At 45.1% G+C, this 19,183-nt stretch overlaps 1 protein-coding gene across 2 annotated transcripts in view; it reads left to right on the top strand.

The window, feature by feature from the left end:
* The window catches only part of AMPD3 (adenosine monophosphate deaminase 3), a 97,000-nt gene that overhangs the window by 33,196 nt on the left and 44,621 nt on the right, over positions 1–19,183 (top strand). For both annotated transcript variants that reach the window (XM_060262150.1, XM_060262149.1), the window contains exons 7-8: positions 11,992–12,186; positions 17,446–17,577. In XM_060262150.1, the coding sequence (XP_060118133.1) occupies positions 11,992–12,186; positions 17,446–17,577 (327 nt within the window). The remainder of the gene's footprint in view (positions 1–11,991; positions 12,187–17,445; positions 17,578–19,183) is intronic.

Below are 19,183 nucleotides of genomic sequence, written 5' to 3'. Positions count from 1 at the left end.
GCTATGGGAAAGAAGGCATGAGGTTGAAGAGACAGCAAACCATTAGAACCCATTCCTTCAGTAGTGAATATCACCTCGTGCAAAGGATACTCCTCTAGGGTGGAGGAGAAGGGCTTTATTAGTGAGAGTTTCTGTAATTGGGAACTTAGGGAGATGGGTTTCTGATGGGTATTTTTAAGCAGATGGTGTTAAGGTTGTAGATGTCATACACTGTGATGATATGGAAGAGAAGGCAGCAGTTATTGTGCATGGAAGAACAACATGGAAGAAATATTTAGGAAGCTAGATAAGAAGGGTCAAGACCTCAAAAATACTTTCTGTACCATTCAGAATCAGACAAGCAGATATTAGGGATAGTGCATGGATGAGATGGTGGTTTTTAGACTTGTTAGCATACTGGGGAATGTTGGAGGGTGGGCTGATCCTGAGGGATAGAGAAGTGTTGCACTCAAACCAAAATGTAATCAGACTGTTGGTGCTTAATATCCAAAAGTTCGTAGACCAGCTTTTAAACAAAATCCAAGGAGAAAAATCATCAGGTGCTGAGGAGTATCTCATGTGAAATAGTGCATTTCTTGAGTATAATAGAGTAAATGTTTCAGGTCATTTAAATGGGTATAGGCTAGATCTTGACAAAACAAGGTGTACATGTATATATGCAAATGCCAGAAACCCCCAAGCCAGGATGTAAGAGCTGGATGCTTGATGCTAAACAAGAACATATACATAGTGAGCATACCAGAAATCTTGCAGAACAGAGAAAAGCAATGCGTTACGGTTATCCCAGAATATAAACTCTCTAAAAAGAAAAGGGAAGAATGTGTGAGAGTTAATATTGCTCTGTATGTTAAAGGATTGGCTATATCAGAGGTGTGTGGCCTAATATGCAAAGGAATTCCTGCTACAAAAAAAGCCCTGAAAAGATAATATAAGAATCAGGGCTTTTTTTCTGGGGGAACGCAGAGGAACAGAGTTCCAGAACCTCTTTGTGGAAACAAAATTATATAAAAAAATAAATTAAATATTCATGAGGGGCACCTGTGTGCTGCTTCTTCGTTTCCTTTGTTTTTATGATACTGTATTTTTTAAATACATTTTATAATATTTTATTTCTTCTGGAGTCTCTTAGAAAATTAAAGTCTCTCCTCTTTTTCAGAAGAGTATGGTAGGTCTTGAAATATTTGTATTTTTGTCTCTTGGAGCTTAAGAGGTGAAGTTCTGTTTTTGTTTAAGATAAAATCTTGTGGGTTTTTGTGCATGAATTTCACTAGAATGACACGGGGTAGTTAGTTGTCATGAACTTGGAATTGATTCGGTATATCTGGTCAATATGCATATATGCATAAATCTTCAATCTTTCAGTGGTCTGGTAGCAATTTGCTAAAATCTTTTTCAAGGTCTGCTTTGCCAAATTCTTTGGGGACTGAGCAAAATTTAAGATTACAACTATTTTCAGCTTCCAAAGTTTCAATCCTTTTATTAGCTTTCCTCTGTAAATGCTCTTGGGTCTCCTGACGATGTTCCAGTCCCTTGTATTGTCTCTGGATGTGAACAATTTGTTAGGTATTTTCTTGAACCCTTTTGTCAATCCTGTGGTTATTTGCTGTCTCAGTTATAGAAATTCCATTTTATATGATCAAAGATGATTTTTTGACCTAGTTTTATGCCTGCAACCTGCTGTTGAATCCCTTCTTCTATTTGGGTGACTTTCTGGTGCATTTGATCCTATGACTGTTGCATCTGAGATGAAAGTGTGTTCTTTAATGAGTTCAATTACAGCGTCTTGGAGTTTCTCTATCCAATCAGACATTTCATGAGCTGCTTCTTCTTCAGTCTTCTTTTTGGCTCATGTTGACATTCTTGGTTTGTATCTGTGTCTCTTGAACAAGCTTTTCATTCACTTAATAACTCAAATTATTAATTTAATTACATTCAGTACATAAATATGTTTAGGATGATTAAAATTGAACTGTAACTTTTAACTTTAGTTTATAATATAAAACTCAGTACCAAGATATGGCTATATTTCAATATTTCGCAACAGGAAGTTTATATTTCAGCTATTCATTAACCAAGAACTTGTATTTACTCTGATCTATAGATTATATTAAAAGAAGGAAATGAGAAATTTTAAAAACAGTAAAGTTGGCAGGATTAAAATGATAAACTAAAGTATTATAGTTGAATTAGTCTCTTAATAAAAAGTGGTTATTATTTATTTATTTATTACGTTCGACTTATATCCCGCCCTCTCCGCAAGTGGACTCAGAGCAGCTCACAACATCATATCCACACGATTAAAACAATAAAACATATAAAACCATAATTTACATTTTTCAGTTTTTAAAAACATATTACAATTTTTTAAAGCCGTTATATAGTGCTGAATCCATACATTATAGGTGGCATTAAATTTCCAAACAGTGATCGCCGGCATTCTGTGTGATGTCCGGTGGCAGCCGTCTTTTCGTCAAGCATCGAAAGCCTGCTTGAACAACTCGGTCTTGCAGGCCCTGCGGAATGCAGACAGATCCCGCAGGGCCCGTATGGCTTCTGGAAGAGCATTCCAGAGCTCTGGTGCTGCCACCGAAAAAGCCCTAGATCTTGTCACGCATAACCTGGCTTCTTTTGGTCCGGGGCGGAGAGCAAGTTTTTTACCCCTGAACGCAGTGCTCTCTGGGGGATATATGGAGAAAGGCGGTCCCGTAGATATGCAGGTCCCTGACCATAAAGGGCTTTAAAGGTCAATACCAACACTTTGAAGCGAACTTAGAACACAGCAGGTAGCCAGTGCAGCTCTTTCAGCACTGGCTGAATGTGCTCCCATCGTGGCAGCCTCATTAACAGCCATGCTGCAGCATTCTGCACTAGTTGTAGTCTCCGGGTTTGCGTCAAGGGTAGCCCCATGTAGAGAGCATTACAGTGATCTATTCTTGAGGTGACCGTAGCATGGATTACCATCGCTCAATCGTTGTGCTCCAGGAAAGGAGCCAGCTGCCGCACCTGCCGAAGATGAAAAAAGGCAGATCTAACAGTGGCTGCTACCTGGGCCTCCATTGTGAGGGAGGACTCAAGGAGCACGCCTAAACTCTTGACCTTAGGGACCGGTGTTAGTGGCACCCCGTCAAGAGTCGGCAGATGGATCTCTCCCCTTAGACCACCCCGACTCAGGTAGAGAACCTCCGTCTTTGTCGGATTCAGTTTCAGCCGACTCAGTCTGAGCCAAGATGCCACGGCTTGTAGAGCCAGGTCTAGATTTTCCGGGGTACAGTCGGACTGGCCACCCATCAATAGATAGAGCTGGGTGTCATCCGCATATTGATGACAACCCAGTCCGTACCTCCTGACAATCTGGGCAAGGGGGCGCATATAGATATTGAATAGCATCGGGGATAGGACCACTCCCTGTGGCACCCCACAACTAAGAGAGTGCCTCTGGGATGCTTTATTATGTATATACCACAGTAGTTATTAGTAATATTAAAGAAACTGAGTCCTTGTGTTGTATTTACTGTGTTTTATTTAAGGCTTCAGTCTTATCATCTTCAGAAGGCATCATCTCTTCTTTTGAAATCAATAAAAAAAATCCCAGCATGCAGTAGGCCAAAATACATCCCAGAATATTTATTAGTTTACTGTTTATTGTTTTCAGAATGATGGCATATCTCTGAATGGCAATGAAAAGCAATAAAAAAACCCAATGTGCAGTAGGCCAAAACATGGTTATTAGTTTGTTGGTTTCAGTATGATGGCATATAAATGCCACTGGATGGCAGTGAAGATCACAGGCTGCTGTTTACAAAAATTGGGAACTAGTGCAAACTGGTTACAATCCTCCCTCAGTGTCTGTACTACCCCCTTTAGGGTATCAGTGCAACAACAGCTATGTGGAATTGAGAGAAAATAAACTGTAATCCAATTTATGAATAGGTAAAAAGGCACAACTCTGATTGTAGTTTCATACTGCACATGGAATTCACTGCCCCATGAGGTGGTGGTAGCTACAAGCTTCAAAAAGGGATTGGATAAACATATGGAGCAGAGGTCAATCAGTGGCTATTAGCCACAAGGAATAAATGGAACTCTCTGTCTGGGGCAAGTGATGCTCTGTATTCTTGGTGCTTGGGGGGGGGGCAATAGTGGGTGAGCTTCTAGTGTCCTCGCCCCACTAGTGTACCTCCTGATGGCACCTGGTTTTTTGGCTCCTGTGTGACAGTGTTGAACTGGATGGGCCATTGACCTGATCCGACATGACTTCTCTTATGTTCTTAAATGTTTCTCAAGAAAAAGCTGGTTCCCCCACCCCCCCAAAAATTAAAAGGCAGGCATTGGAACAAGTAATAATAAATTCTCCACTGAAGGTCCTTCTGATAAAATGTTCATTAGTTTAAAAATACAGTGTCTAATGCCAAATACAATCAAAAGGTTCAGTTAAGTTGAGCAGTTCACTTATGTTCTGGAAAAGTGAAAGTAAAGCAGTACATACAGAGTTCTTTTAAACACATGAATGTATGTGTTTAATGTATATATGTAAAAATAGAATAAACTGTCAAAGAGTAAGAAAAAACAAAATTAAAGGATTTAAAGATGGGGGAGGGAAAAAAGCAGCCTCTCCGAATGACAAAAAGTCATCTTAAAGCCGCATAGTAAAAAAGGTAAAGGTAGTCCCCTGTGCAAGCACAGAGTCATTACTGACCCATGGGGTGACATCACATGACATTACCTTGGCAGACTTTTGTTATGGGGTGGTTTGCCATTGCCTTCCCCAGTCATGTACACTTTACCCCCAGCAAGCTGTGTACTCATTTTACTGACCTTGGAAGGATGGGAGGCTGAGTCAACCTTGAGCAGGCTACCTGAACCCAGCTTCCGCCTGGATTGAACTCAAGTTGTGAGCAGAGCTTGGACTGTAGTACTGCATCTTGCCATTCTGTGCCACAGGGCTCCTAAAATCTACATTAACCAGATGTAAATAGATCCAGACAGCTTGGTACTGTTCCAGTTCGCTTGTGTACAGCCTCAGATGAGGGGTGAGATGGAATTTATCTCTCACCAGCATTATTGGATGCTTCAAGGGAGTAAAGCTCAGATAGCCTAATAATTAGACTCTGTTAGTGAGCAACTATTTGCAGAAGTTCTTCCTTCATTTTCTTCTTGAGAGTTCTGCACCTCTTTTTCCAGGGAAAAAGCCCTGGTAAGAGGTACTAATTAACCAAGATCTACAATATACAGTAAGTTATAGAATAATTTGAATTTACTTTGCTTTCCTAAAATTCGTATAGGATCCACCTGACTCTGCTTCTGGTGTTCTTTGCTGTGTTACCAAATAGTCAGTGTAATTATATCGGTAGCCTTGCATTATATGTCACTTAACTTAATGAATTTCCTATAAGCATTTGGTCAAGGGAATACTGGTGGTAAATATGATGTCTGCTTCTAAGACAGGAAGCTTTCATCACTCAGACTCTGTGTAACTTAAGCTGGAGCTGCTGAGTGTCCTTGCAACAAGGTGGTTGTTTATTATAATATCAAGACTATTAATAAACACATCACCACCTCTGTTGTGCCAACCTTATCTAGCACATTTTTAGCATAGTCTAATGGGTGAACTCACTTGCATGGAGGCAATATTTAACATGGTCTCTTTCATTCTTCACACTGAAATAGTCTTGAAGCAAAATAGCCTCCAAAACATAAGCAAGAGTGACCTTAACTCTACCCCACCTAGTAACATGTTCCCTTAAGGTTAGGTAGAACTTTAGTTGGTTGTCTGATTGATTCAGCCAATTTAAACCTTAGTCCAACAAAACAATGCTCTTTCAAAAAATACCAAGGGTAAACTATAAGTCAAAATGGTACACATAAGAAATATAAAATTTTATGTTCAGATCAAATGAATACATATATTGTATACATTTCACTTTTATCCTGTGTATGTAATTTATGTTGAAAGACCTCTGGAGAAAAGACAGTATGACTGCTGTGTCTGTGTACGTAATCTGGTACACTTCTAATACAAAATAAATGTTAAGTAGCATTTAGTACCAGTTGTAGAAGAATGCCACACACAAAAATATTAGGAAAGCCATTTAAATATGTCAGTAATGGTTTGCTAGTTGAATAATTCATTTTAGATGAATGTGTGATGATTGGTGACAAAGTGCAAGGTCATCAGGGGAACTGAGTATTGGGTTCTCGCTGTATCCTGTGTTCTGGGGGAGACAATAGAGTTGTGGTTCTCCACCCCATAAGGGTGACTGGGAAAGGAGGGCTTTCTGCTCATTCAGAACCTCCTTTTCCTGGTCCCTCTGGAGTTCCATACTAGAGAGATAGGCAACTTCAGTGTTGACATCCTCCTTTTCCACTTTGGGCTTCTGGAGCTTAAATGACTCCTAAGCCTTCAAAGCCCCCTCTCCAATCTTTCTGTGAGACAGGGAAGTCTCTCGGGAGTTCCCTTCCTCCCTTTTGAGTGAGAGGGATACTTGTTGGTGTTCCCTGGTAGGCCAGAGACATAGCTCTTCTTGATTTGAACACTTGTCCATCACTGGGTTAAGGAAGGGAAAAGACTGAGGCTGTCTCTGTTGTAGTTTCTTTATTTTGACTGTGCCAGACAGGTGTGGTCTTGATGGCCAGCAAGTGGTGGTGGTGGTGACATCAAGGCTAGAGCTTGAATCCAGACAATGAAAAATATGGACTAAGATTAATTATGGATCATTACCATAAGGCAGTTTTTCCCATTTGCAGGGTCGTGACCTGGTACTGGGCCACGGAAGCCTCACTACCGGGTCACAAGAAAAGCCAAAGCTAGCCCCGCCCCATCTCTGTGTTGTGCAGAGAGGAGCTGGGCTACCTCTCCTTCCTTCTCCCCCGCTCCCAGAGTTTGAGAAAAAAGCTAGCATCCACTGGCATTTCCCTGGGAGGCCTGGGCGGCAAAGAAGGGTGTGTGCTTTTTTCAGCCAGAGGGGCGGGGAGTGGGCATTCCAGTAGCTATTTTTTTTTACCAAATGACCCCTGGGCAGAATTTTTGCTGACTGGAGTCATCTGATGGTGAGGAAGGCTTCCTTCCTTCCTTCCTTCCTTCCTTCCTTCCTTCCTTCCTTCCTTCCTTCCTTCCTTCCTCCCTCCCTCCCTCCCTCCCTCCCTCCCTCCCTCCCTCCCTCTTTCTTTCTTTCTTTCTTTCTTTCTTTCTTTCTTTCTTTCTTTCTTTCTTTCTTTCTTTCTTTCTTTCTTTCTTTCTTTCTTTCTTTCTTTCTTTCTTTCTTTCTTTCTTTCTTTCTTTCTTTCTTTCTTTCTTTCTTTCTTTCTTTCTTTCCTTGCAAGTGAAAGAAACTCCTCCTGTAGATATTAAAAAGGATGAAAGTAGTTCACTGGCTAAGTATCTGCACAACAGGTTGCTTTTAAAGGCATGGGAAACACAGCCATAGGGTGGCCATAATATCTGCAGGCCAGCCAGGGACACCTTGCGGGGGGAATGAATGTGCGTGTGTGTGCGCGCGCACGAAGCGCGTGCGCCGGCGCAAACAGGAAGTGACGTCACTTCCGGTGACGTCATGCCACTGCCGGAAACAGGAAGTGACATCACTTCCTGTGACATCATTTCCCCCAAATGCCACTGCCGGAAGCAGGAAGTGACATCACCTCCTTTGACAGCTAACAGTCACTGATGGACCTCTGCTCCAGATGTTTATCCAATCCCCTCTTGAAGCTGGCTATGCTCGTAGCCGCGCCACCTCCTGTGGCAGTGAATTCTATGCATTAATCAGCCTTTGAGTGAAGAAGGACTTCCTTTTATCAGTTCTATTGTTTTGCTTTCTTTTTCATGTTCCTATTGGTGTGTACCTCAGATTCTTGGGATCCTCTACATTTTATTAATGCTTTTGTGCTCCTTTATTTGGACACTGCTAACCTTACTGTTTCAGTACCTGAATTTTTTTTGGGGGGGGGGAGGAGGAGGCTGGTCTAAAAGCATATCACATCTGACATTCATGTTTCGCGGCTCTCAGACTTCTGACAAATTTCTTCAATGTGGCTCATACCTTAAGCAAGTTAGGCCACCCTTGTCTTAGAGTAGATGGATCTGCTGCAGGGTTACCCTCCCCTTCCATCAGCTTCTGCCTCCCCTCCACCCCCAGCCGGGATTCTTCCCTCCCTCCCCGGCATCCCAATGCGATTTGAACTCACCAAGCGCGCCTGGGATGAGACAGATGCTACTGTGGGAAAGACAAAAGCCGCTTTCCCACGGGGATGGGGAGGCACGGCAGGCTCAGAGCTTTCCTTGGAGACAAAAAGCAGGGCTTTCCAAACAGGGATCCGCCTGCGTTCATCCGCCCGCCACTCTTTTCATTGCCCTCCCCCCCTTCCTCCTTGCAACTCATCCCGGGAGACAGAACTGGGAACTCTTCCTTTGGCATTTGTCACAAATGCCAGGCTGGAGGCACGAAAATCAGCCGCCGGCTTCCCTCGCCCTCAGCCTGGCCCAGCCGCAGGCTCTGCTTGGCCTTGCAAGGCCGGGCCTCCCTTTCTGGCTCTGTGTGGGTGAGCAGAGCGGCCTTTCTTTCTGGCAGCCAGCGAGTCAAGGCTTCATTAGTCTCCCAATAAGCTCTTTGGCGAGTCGGCCTCATCCGATTGAGAAAGAGCTGAAACGACCCCCGGAGGAGCTGGCCGCGCAGAATGTTCAGCCGGAGCTGGGGCCGCCCGTCCGCCCACGGAACATGCCGCTTGAAGGCGGGAAACTGCAGGGCCGCCAGCCTAAGCGAGAAGAGGGCCATGGGCCATGGTAGGGCTTGTTCCCTCCTTAGCGCCTGCTTGGAAGTGGAGGAGCCCAGAGCCGGTCGCCATAGCAGGAAAGGCGAGGAGAGGAGCCACCAGAGCCCCGGTCCACGCAGACTTTTTCCTGGCGACACACCATGTTTTTGCAGCAGAGAGCGGGAGGCTCCCGTGCCTCGGTCGTTGCAGGGGGGTCACTGCAGATCCCCCCTCCGCGGACAGCGGCTGCATCCCCACAGTACGAACCACCGTTATGCAACTAGGATCCCTTCTTAGCTGAGGATTTTCCGAACGTAGCCTCAACTTTCGGCCCCAAATCCCTACAAGCAGGGCAGTTGGCGGGAGTTGCGCGACTTGTGCACATGCGTGCTCAGAGACAACCTCAGGCACTTGACAATGCTAGAGGTGAGTCCTGGCCCAGGGTGGCCATGATTTGTGCGGGATCTTTCGGGGTCGGTGGACTGGAGTGGAGTGGCGAGCCGGCCGGGCCCGGGAGCGTCGCTGGGGTCTCGCCTTGGCTGCGCCTGCAAGGGAGCAGGAGGAGGGGACTGCGGTGGGAGGCATTTTGGCGAACCCGGGATTTGATTGGTCCCGGGTTAGCCAACCCGTGAGGCGGGAATTTGGGGGCAGAGGCGGGACTTTCCCGGGTGGGTGGGACGATCTGGCCACCCTACAGCCAGTAAAAAGCTGCAAGCCCTTCATAAATATCCTTTTTGGGATAACTGCAGAAAAGCTTGTATGAACTTCATATAACTTGAAATTAATTCATTAATTGCACTACAATTCTCTGCTACCTTGAACAGCAATTTCCCTGTGTTTCAACAAAAGAAAAGTATGAAAAATAGATTTTCTTGAAACCAAGCAAGCTTGGTTGTAGCTTGAGGCAGGGTTCCAGTAGTAGCAGCTGAAGGAAGGGCCTACTATATGTGTCAGCATATTTTGAGGTAGAGCAGCTGCCAGGGCCCAGTGTGGGTGGTACACAGTGCTGGCATTCCTGATGGCAATGGCAACAGCACTCCCAATTGCTTACACTGGCCAGTGCTTTTGAGGAAAGGATGTGTAGGTGGCGCAGGCAATTGAACATGGGCATTAGGAGTGCTTGCAAGCAGGAGAAAAATGCACAAACAGATAGGTGCATGCAGGTGTGGGGGTGAAAAGAGAGGACCGCCCACTTTCCACCCCCATTTTGGCTCAGCATGAGTTTCAGAGAGATTCCGAAGAAGAGGCAGGTTTGGGGAAGTGCCCTGGAAGTGACATCACAAGAAAAGGTGGAATTTTGGTTCAGTGTGCCCCGGAAGTGACATCACTTGGTCCTTGACACCATAGGAAATGACACAATTTCTGACTCCTGGCTCCACCCCCAAAGTCTCCTGGCTCCACCCCCACATTTTAGTGGGCCACAAAGGAGAAGTGTAAAAATAACCGGCAACGGGAAAGAAAAGTTTGGGAAACCGTGCCATAAGGTATTCCTCATTTTTTTTGGAGAGCTGCACTTGACTAGATACTGCGTGTTCTAAGTCACTGAAAGTAAAGTGATATGTTTTGGGGGGTTTCACTGGTTTTCTGTCTGTCTTTTAATTTATTGTAATGTGTAGCTAAGTCTACATTGGCTGGGATCCAAAGGGATATGCACAGTTTTCTGTATGTACCCCCCCCCCAAGGTTTCCCCTTCCTAGTGCAGTGCTTTGGAATGCCTGCAAGACCACTTCTGAAGATAGAGGAATAATATGGTATATAACACCAGGGGTGGGGGAGGCTGCAGTAAAAATCAACGTTTGTCCTGTTACACGCAATGCTTTTAAGTCTCTTGTTTTAATGGGTAATTAGCCAAGAGACTTGGTAGAGCGAATTAGGAGCGAAGATCTTTGTTTTCAATAATACAGAGTTCGGGTTTTCAGCCAAGAATAGACCACACGTTTGTATCTTTTATAATGTTTACTTAAAATATATGTCAAAAGGATGTATATGCACATACACACGTATGTATATGCACACACACATGAGTCTAAGAAAAATAGAGATTATCAATAGAGGAATTCAAGGGTTGTTGAAGCAGGTGACATTCACCTGATCCAGAAGAGGAGACGTCCATCCAAAGGAAAAATACACGGAGAGGAGTGTGAACGACTAGCGTAATGCGTCCTATAGACCCAATTACAGGAGTAACGGGTGGTACAGACTGCAAATAGCGCCCTACAGAATGCACACTGAGGTGAGGTTGTGACCCACACTTTATAGGAGTATGAGGATGGGGGTCGGTAGTCACAAAGGGTCTTTGATGTCTCCTAGGTAGCTGTCTTGAATCTCTATATTGGGAAACCTCGCACATTTTGCTAGAATGATAAGTTTAGAGGAAATGCATAATTTGTTACCGGCTTTGTCTGACACTCAGAAAGGGATCAAAGACTTGAAGGTAGGATCAATCAAGTTATGCATTAGATTAGATTTTAGCAAGGTAGAGGTGATAGACTGGAGGAAGAGACATTTGGCAATTCCAGAAGATCAGAGTGAGAGTACTACTTACTCGCAGTTCCCATGTCATTATGCATCCCGTTTCGGCGGGGACGCTGGAGGGGAAATGGGTGAGATTGTGCTGAGATACAGACTGTAGGCGCCAACCAAACCAGGCTCTCTACTGGGTCCACTCTACCTATTCTAGATGGAGTGTTGTCTTGGCCTGCCTTTTGGTCAGACTCCATTTTGTTCACCAAGAATAGGAGACCCTCTCTCTATATTTGCACTGGGGTACTCCGTTTATATCAGGCAGCGCTTCTCAGTAACAGTACCATGCAGAGGAAGGTATCTGTACACACAGGCTTCTTTGCATCCAATCAATCAATCAATTTTATTTATATCCTGCCCTCCCTACTAAGGCAGGCTCAGGGCAGCTAACAACATCAGTCAATACAGTAAGTTATACAATGGTTTAAACAATAACTAACAATTAAAATTCTAAAAACAATAAAAACACTAAAATCCCACCCATTATGCCTCTGAAACTTTAATTTAATTTTAATTTCACACAAAAGATTAGTCTTTCAGAAAGGTTTTCAGGAATTTAAATGAAATATCAAAGCCTGATTATTATTGCTAACCAGGGGCAGAAATCCTGTTAATGGCTTTCATATTAATTTTGACTCCAGTTTGTAGGAATGTGTAGGATATTTGTGTTTGACACCTGCTGAGCAAGAATGAACTTTTTGTGTTCTGTTTTTTAAATTTCAGGTTGATACTCATATCCATGCCGCTGCCTGCATGAGCCAAAAACATTTGCTGAGATTCATCAAACATACTTACAAAACTGAACCAAATAGGATAGTGGGGGAGAAAAACGGCAAAAAGATGACTCTAAAACATGTGTTTGAAAGTCTCCATATGGATCCTTATGATCTCACTGTAGATTCATTAGATGTCCATGCTGTAAGTGTACTTTCACCAGTAAATAGCAAATTTTGCAAATGAGGGAGGAGAGAGGGGTTTTTTTTTTTGCATGACAGTTTTATTATGTCTTCTGTGAATTAAAACTTACGTGTATCCAGGCATCTGTTAGACTTTGTAGAGTGGGACTTCTCTGATCTTCTTTGGGGTATCTGTGCTTCACACTCATGGGATAGAGCGCTTGTGCCGATTCCCGAATTGGTACCTAAAAAGCCCGGGATTTTTTCGCGCTCTGCACCAGTGGGCATGCGCAGGCATCCCAGTATACAAGCTCACCGGAGCCAGCGCGAGGATCCTGCCAGTTCCTTCTTGACTGCCGCGCTGAAAGGATCTGCTTTTGACTGCTCCGGTTGGTGTTGGTAATCCTTTAGATTTTCCTATTCTTGCCCGTTGTTTGTTTTTTCCCTTGTTAGATAGTTAGTTGTTGCTTGAAAAAAAAAAAGAACTTTGTGTTGGACTTTGCCCCTGGGGCTTTATTTCCTCCTTCCCTCGTGGGTTCCGGTCCTATGGAAAGGTGTTGGGGGTTCTTCAAACATTGCTTGAAGTGTGGTAGCAAGATTGCACTCCCTGACGGTCACTCCCTCTGCTTGTTGTACCTGGGCGAGAGACACCGTGTAGACTTGTGCCCGCATTGTTTGAGATTTTCGAAGCAAACCCGAAAAAATCGGGCGGCAAGGCTATCGGCGGCCTTAGTCGAATCGGCTCTTTGTCCACTGAAAATGGCAGCGGATCCGTTGGTATCGATGGGAGAGGCCACCCAGGCTCTGGCTTTGACATCGGTCAATCCATCGTCATCAGAGCGGGGTCAACCCACAAAATGACCCTCTGAAGGGTTAGTGGAGCCCACATCAACTAAGAAACGTTGGGACAATTCAGGGACCCAATCGTCCCTCCCAAAGAAGCTTAAATCGAAGGAGAAGCGGAAGAAGGACAGACTTTCCCGCACTCCTTCTCAGGATGCCTCAATGGAGTCGGTGTCGGCACAAGTCGCTCCACCTCGGAAGATTCTGGCGTCTCCCAGTCCCTGAAGTCTGTCGGTACTGAGAAGCCTCACAGCCTCACAGCCACTCCATTTTTCGGGATTGGAGCAGGAACTAGACCTAACGCAACGGACTCATTCATCCAGGTTGGGGTTGCATCGTCGGAGTGACAGTGGTTCGGTATTGGAAGTCGAGGCCTCGGCACTGAACAAACCTCTAGCACCACTGCCACCTATTACAGGATGGAGAGAGTGCGAGTTGAGTGCTATGATGCGACATTTCCCGCCATCTCCATTGTGGGATCAACGTCAGTGGCCTTGCTCATATGGACCCTACTCGTATCTATCGCCATACTCATTGTACCCTCCACATGAGTTGCCGGAATGGGATCAGCGGTCGGAAGCCTCTTTCTCGAGATTTTTGCATTACTCTGCCACTCGTCGTGCACCTTCGGCATCGGTGTCAATTCCTCCTGAGAGACGCAGAGACTGGTCTGGGGACTGGCAAGCTCATCCGTCGGTATTGCTCAGTTTGCCCGAATGTGCTTCGACCCTGATATTATCCGAACACTCTGCGAGAAGAGAGTCTTCGACATCGGACTCCGAGGTCGGTACCGATGATCCGGACAGAGCAGCAGAACCTTCTCCAGGTTCTCATATTGCTGAGGACCTTCCCATATCTCCCTTGGAAGATCTCAAGTCTTATGGGGACCTGGTGAAGCAGATGGCGCAGTCTCGCTCCCTTCCAGTAGTCCAACCACAGCCAGTTGTCGATGATACCGTATTTGACATAATGCAGAGGGATGCATCGACAGCTGTGGCCCTTCCAGTGACTAAGGTTATTCTACAGGCAGTGAAGGAGCCTTGGGCAAAGCCGGCATCCTCACCAATCTCTATACGTTGCCTGGACCGCATATACCGTGTTCAGGAGGCGGGTGCTGAGTTCCTGTTCTCTCACCCCAAGCCTAATTCGGTGGTGATTTCCTCATCTTCAAAGGCACATAGACCCACTCTTCCCCACCTGATAAAGAGGGCAAGAAAATTGACAATGCTGGCAGACGATTCTACTCAGCGGGAGCTCTGGGAGTAAAAATCTCAAACTACGCTGCATGTATGGCTCTCTACCAGTATTCAATTTGGGAACAGCTCACACCGTTGATGTCATCCCTGAGTGAGGAGAAGCGGGTTTCGTTTAAGAAGCTACAAAGAGAGGGGTTTGCCATGGCCAAACAACAGCTGGCTGCGTCAAAACACATGGTGGATGTCTCTGCCAAGACCCTCACTTCTGCCGTCTCCCTGCGCCGTCACTCTTGGCATATCTTCGGCTTCAAGGCATAGTCGTTTTTCTGTATATCGACGACTGGCTCCTCGTGGTGGATTCAGAGGAACATCTATCCGGCCATATTGCAACCACTCTTCGTCTTCTTCACACCTTAGGTCTGCAGGTCAACATGAAAAAGTCCCATCTCATACCATCAAGGACAGTTCAGTTTATTGGGGCTCTGCTGAACACAATTCTTCATTGTGCTTTTCTGCCTCAGCAGAGAGCAATGGACGTTATCAATCTCATCCATCTTTTTCAAAGCCGGAAATGGGGCACAGCACAACAGCTGGAGCGGATGCTGGGGCTGATGGCGGCGACTACCATTGTGTTGCTGTTCGCAAAACTGCATATGAGAGGGCTTCAACTTTGGTTCCTCAGAAAGTTTTGGCCTTTGCGGGACTCACCTCGAAAGAGGTTCACGATTCCACCCTCGATTCTCAGGCCCTGGAATGGTGGACATCCGGAGACAACATCTGTCAGGGAGCTCCTTTCCATCTGCCTGTAACGACAGTTACGATCACCACATATGCGTCCTTATGGGGCTGGGGTGCTCACATGGATTCTCTGTGTGTGTGGGGGTCCTTGGCCTCCACAGCTGACTTGTTGCCATATAAAGTATCTTGAACTGTTGGCAATTCACTTTGCTCTTTGGTCCTTCCGTCCTTTGGTGGCGGGGAAGGCTGTGTCCTTGTTGACAGATAATACTACAGCCCTTTGTTATGTCAACAGGCATGGCGGGACAGTCTCTCGACGGCTCTGTGTGCTAGCAATAGAACTAAGGATGGAGTGCCTGGAGCAGGGCATCTATGTGAAGGCTGCATGCCTTCCAGGAGTGCTCAATCTGCAGGTGGATTCGTTGAGCAGAGGAGCAGCATCTCCACTTGAATGGGACATGCAGTGGCGCTTCCTTCAACCTGTGTTCCAGCTCTGGGGGTATCCTCAGGTGGATGTTTTCACCACAGCTCGGAATCAGAAGTGTCCCCTGTTCTGCACCAGGGGAGGAACGGATCCACTGTCCTTGGGAGACAGCCTAATGTTCCCGTGGAACGGTTGGTTCCTGTATCTATTTTTGCCTCTTCCGCTGCTGACAAAAGTTGTCAACAAAATAGTGAGAGAGAAACCGAGGTGCATTCTAGTCACACCGTGATGGCCTCAACAGAACTGGTTCCCGATTTTGCTTCATTTAGCGAGGGGGTTTTTTTATCAGCTCCCGGCGGAACTGGACCTTCTTTTGGCCCCAGAAGGACACATGTTTCATCACAATGTACCTCACCTGAAGCTGATGGCGTGGTTCATCGACCTTGTGAATTTTCGAGCAGAGTCCAGCACGTCTTTCTGAATAGTAGAAAGTTGTCTACCTGTGCTTCCTATGACAGGAAGTGGGGGAAGTTTCTTCAGTTTTTGGCTGACCCTACAGTTTCACCCCAATGGGTGGGCCTACCGGTGATTTTTGACTTTCTGTTGTCCTTGGTGGATGCTGGACTTTCCTTTTCTTCTGTTAAAGTTTGTTTATCAGCAACATCATCGTACCATGAATCTGTTGAGGGGCATTCAGTCTTTGCTCATCCTCATTCAAAGCAATTTCTGAAAGGACTGGTCAGATTGCATCCTCCATCTAGATCACCTCCACAGTTGTGGGATTTGCCGTTAGTATTGGACAGGTTGACTCGGCGTCCCTTTGAACCAATGGCAACCTGTTCCCTACAGCTTCTATCCTGGAAGACTGCATTTTTGGTGGCAATTACGTCGGCATGTAGGGGAGCTCATGGCTATGCGTTGTGACCACCCATATTTAGTTTTTCATGAGTCCGGAGTGTCGTTGGCTCCTGATGTTTCGTTTCTCCCTAAGGTGCTTTCCCAGTTTCACCTTAAGTTGGACGTTTGGTTACCTACATTTTATCCCACGCCTTCCTTGGATGAGGAACGTCGGTGGCATGCTTTGGATGTTAAGCGTGCGCTACTTTTTTACTTGAGTCGTTCTAAGAGTTTTCGTCAGGACCAGCATCTTTTTGTTTCCTATGCTGCTCCTAGATTGGGTTCAAAAATTTCCTCTCAGCGGCTTTCGAAGTGGCTTACTGAGACTATTAGACTGTGCTACTTGCTGGCAAAGAAGTCGTTGCCTGGACCCATTCGTGGACACACCACTAGAGTGATGGTGACGTCGGTGGCGTTCCTGAAGGGTGTTTCCTTGACGGACGTGTGCAAGGCCGCCACTTGGTCCTCTCCTCATGCTTTCATGAAGCATTACGCTCTGGATGTGCATGCCCAGCAGAGGACTCGTCTGGGAGCTGTGGTGCTGCAAGCTGTCTCTTCTGGTTGACTGTCTTCCCGTCGCCAGGTATGTTTTGCTTGCTAATCTCCCAAGAGTGTGAAGCACAGAGACCACAAAGAAGATAGACAGGTTGCTTACCTGTATCTTCGAATGGTCATCTGTGCATTCACACTACCCACCCGCCTTTCCCACTGCTGAGGGTCTCCCTATGGTAGGGGCTTCCAGCGGTCAGGAAGGAACTGGTGGGATCCTCGCGCTGGCTCCGGTGAGCATGTGTACTGGGACGCCTGTGCATGCCCACTGGTGCCAAGCGCGAAAAAATCCCAGGCTTTTTAGGTACCGATTCGGGGATCAGCGCGAGCTCTCTATCCCATGAGTGTGAATGCACAGATGACCACTACAGTTACAGGTAAGCAACCTGTCTTTTTTCTTTCTCCTCCAGCTCATGAGTTACATCCCCAATTTTGTTCCTGTGTATCAGCAGACCTTCTGGGAAAGTATGGGAGTAGTGTGTGTGTGCATGTATGGGTAGAAATTACTGCCTCCTATTTCATAAAGTTGCTGTGCAACTGGAGAAATTTTGTGATTGGATATATAACAAAGCATGTGAGTTATCAAGAAATTATATGCAATTTATTATTATATAATTATTTTTCCCCATTTCAGGATCGCCAGACATTTCATCGATTTGATAAATTTAATTCTAAATATAATCCAGTTGGTGCAAGCGAACTCAGGGACTTGTACTTGAAAACAGAGAACTATCTTGGTGGTGAATACTTTGCTCGTATGGTGAAGGTAAACATTTTTATATCATTTATTCTATAACAATATGTAGTAGGTAAAAAATAATATATATTATTTATGTGTAGTTTTATTTTAATATGATGCAGTTAAAATATAAGTTTCTTTAAAAGTCAACACAGAAAATGTGAAATATTTTGTTTGTCAGACACCACAAGCAAAAATAAAAAATATTCTGACATTACTGCTAGTTGACACTTTAGCCATAACTTTATGAACAGATGGATAGACCTCTGTCAGTCAGAGAAGAGTGTTACTTAGCCTGCCACAACACAATAGGGACTTTGGCTATGTGTGATGTAGTATTTCTCTAGAAATCCAAGGTCCTTGTGGTAGATGTTGGCTTGGATTTCACAGTAAATCTCTGCTAGTGGTAGGCATAGTTATCAGTACAATTGGACTTATTTAACTCCCTCTTCTGCTATAATCCAAAATGCTCCCACAAATTCTGCTGCTTGTTGGTGGAGGATGCTCAGGAACAGCATGGGGCAACTTGGTTCTGGATTCTTTGTAGATTTGACTGTAAGACCATAACAACATAAGAGAAGCCATGTTGGATCAGGCCAATGGCCCATCCAGTCCAACACGGTGTCACACAGTGGCCAAAAAAAAAGGAGGTTCACAAGCGGGACTAGAAGCCCTTCCACTTTGCCTCCCCCAAGTACCAAGAATACAGAGCATCACTGCCCCAGACAGTTCCAATAATATGTTTTGACTAATAGCCACTGATGGATCTCTGCTCCATACTTTTATCCAAACCCCTCTTGAAGCTGGCTATGCTTGTAGCCGCCACCACGTCCTGTGGCAGTGAATTCCACATGTTAATCATCCTTTGGCTGAAGAAGTACTTCCTTTTATCCATTCTAACCCGACTGCTCAGCAATTTCATTGAATGCCCACGAGTTCTTGTATTGTGAGAAAGGGAGAAAAGTACTTATTTCTCTTACTTTCTCCATCCCATGCATAATCTTGTAAACCTCTATCATGTCACCCTGCAGTCGACGTTTCTCCAAACTGAAGAGCCCCAAGCATTTTAACCTTTCTTCATAGGGAAAGTATTCAAAACCTTTAATCATTCTAGTTGCCCTTTTCTGCACTTTTTCCAATGCTATAATATCCTTTTTGAGGTGCGGTGACCAGAATTGTACACAGTATTTCAAATTAGACCGCACCATCGATTTATACAGGGGCATTATGATACTGGCTGATTTGTTTTCAATTCCCTTCCTAAAAATTCCCAGCATGGCATTGGCCTTTTTTATTGCAAACACACACTGTCTTGACATTTTCAGTTATCTACCACGACCCCAAGATCTCTCTCTTGGTCAGTCTCTGCCAGTTCACACCCCATCAACTTGTATTTGTAGCTGGGATTTTTGGCCCCAGTGTGCATTACTTTGCGCTTGGCCACATTGAACCTCATCTGCCACAGGAGTTTCAAGCTATAATTCCTTTAATACAACAAGATTTCAGTGTACATGTGAATTCACGTAGGCATATTTCAGATACTTCATAAAGGCCTGTGCTTTGTACTGAGTCAGATCGCTGAACTCTGTAGCACAATACTACCTACTTTGATGATTAACAACTCTGGTGTGTC

This window comes from Heteronotia binoei, chromosome 21 (assembly GCF_032191835.1).
Source record: "Heteronotia binoei isolate CCM8104 ecotype False Entrance Well chromosome 21, APGP_CSIRO_Hbin_v1, whole genome shotgun sequence".
Lineage (NCBI taxonomy): Eukaryota > Metazoa > Chordata > Lepidosauria > Squamata > Gekkonidae > Heteronotia > Heteronotia binoei.
The sequence above is the reverse complement of the archived record's forward strand: the minus strand, read 5'-3'. Positions and strand labels throughout refer to the sequence as shown.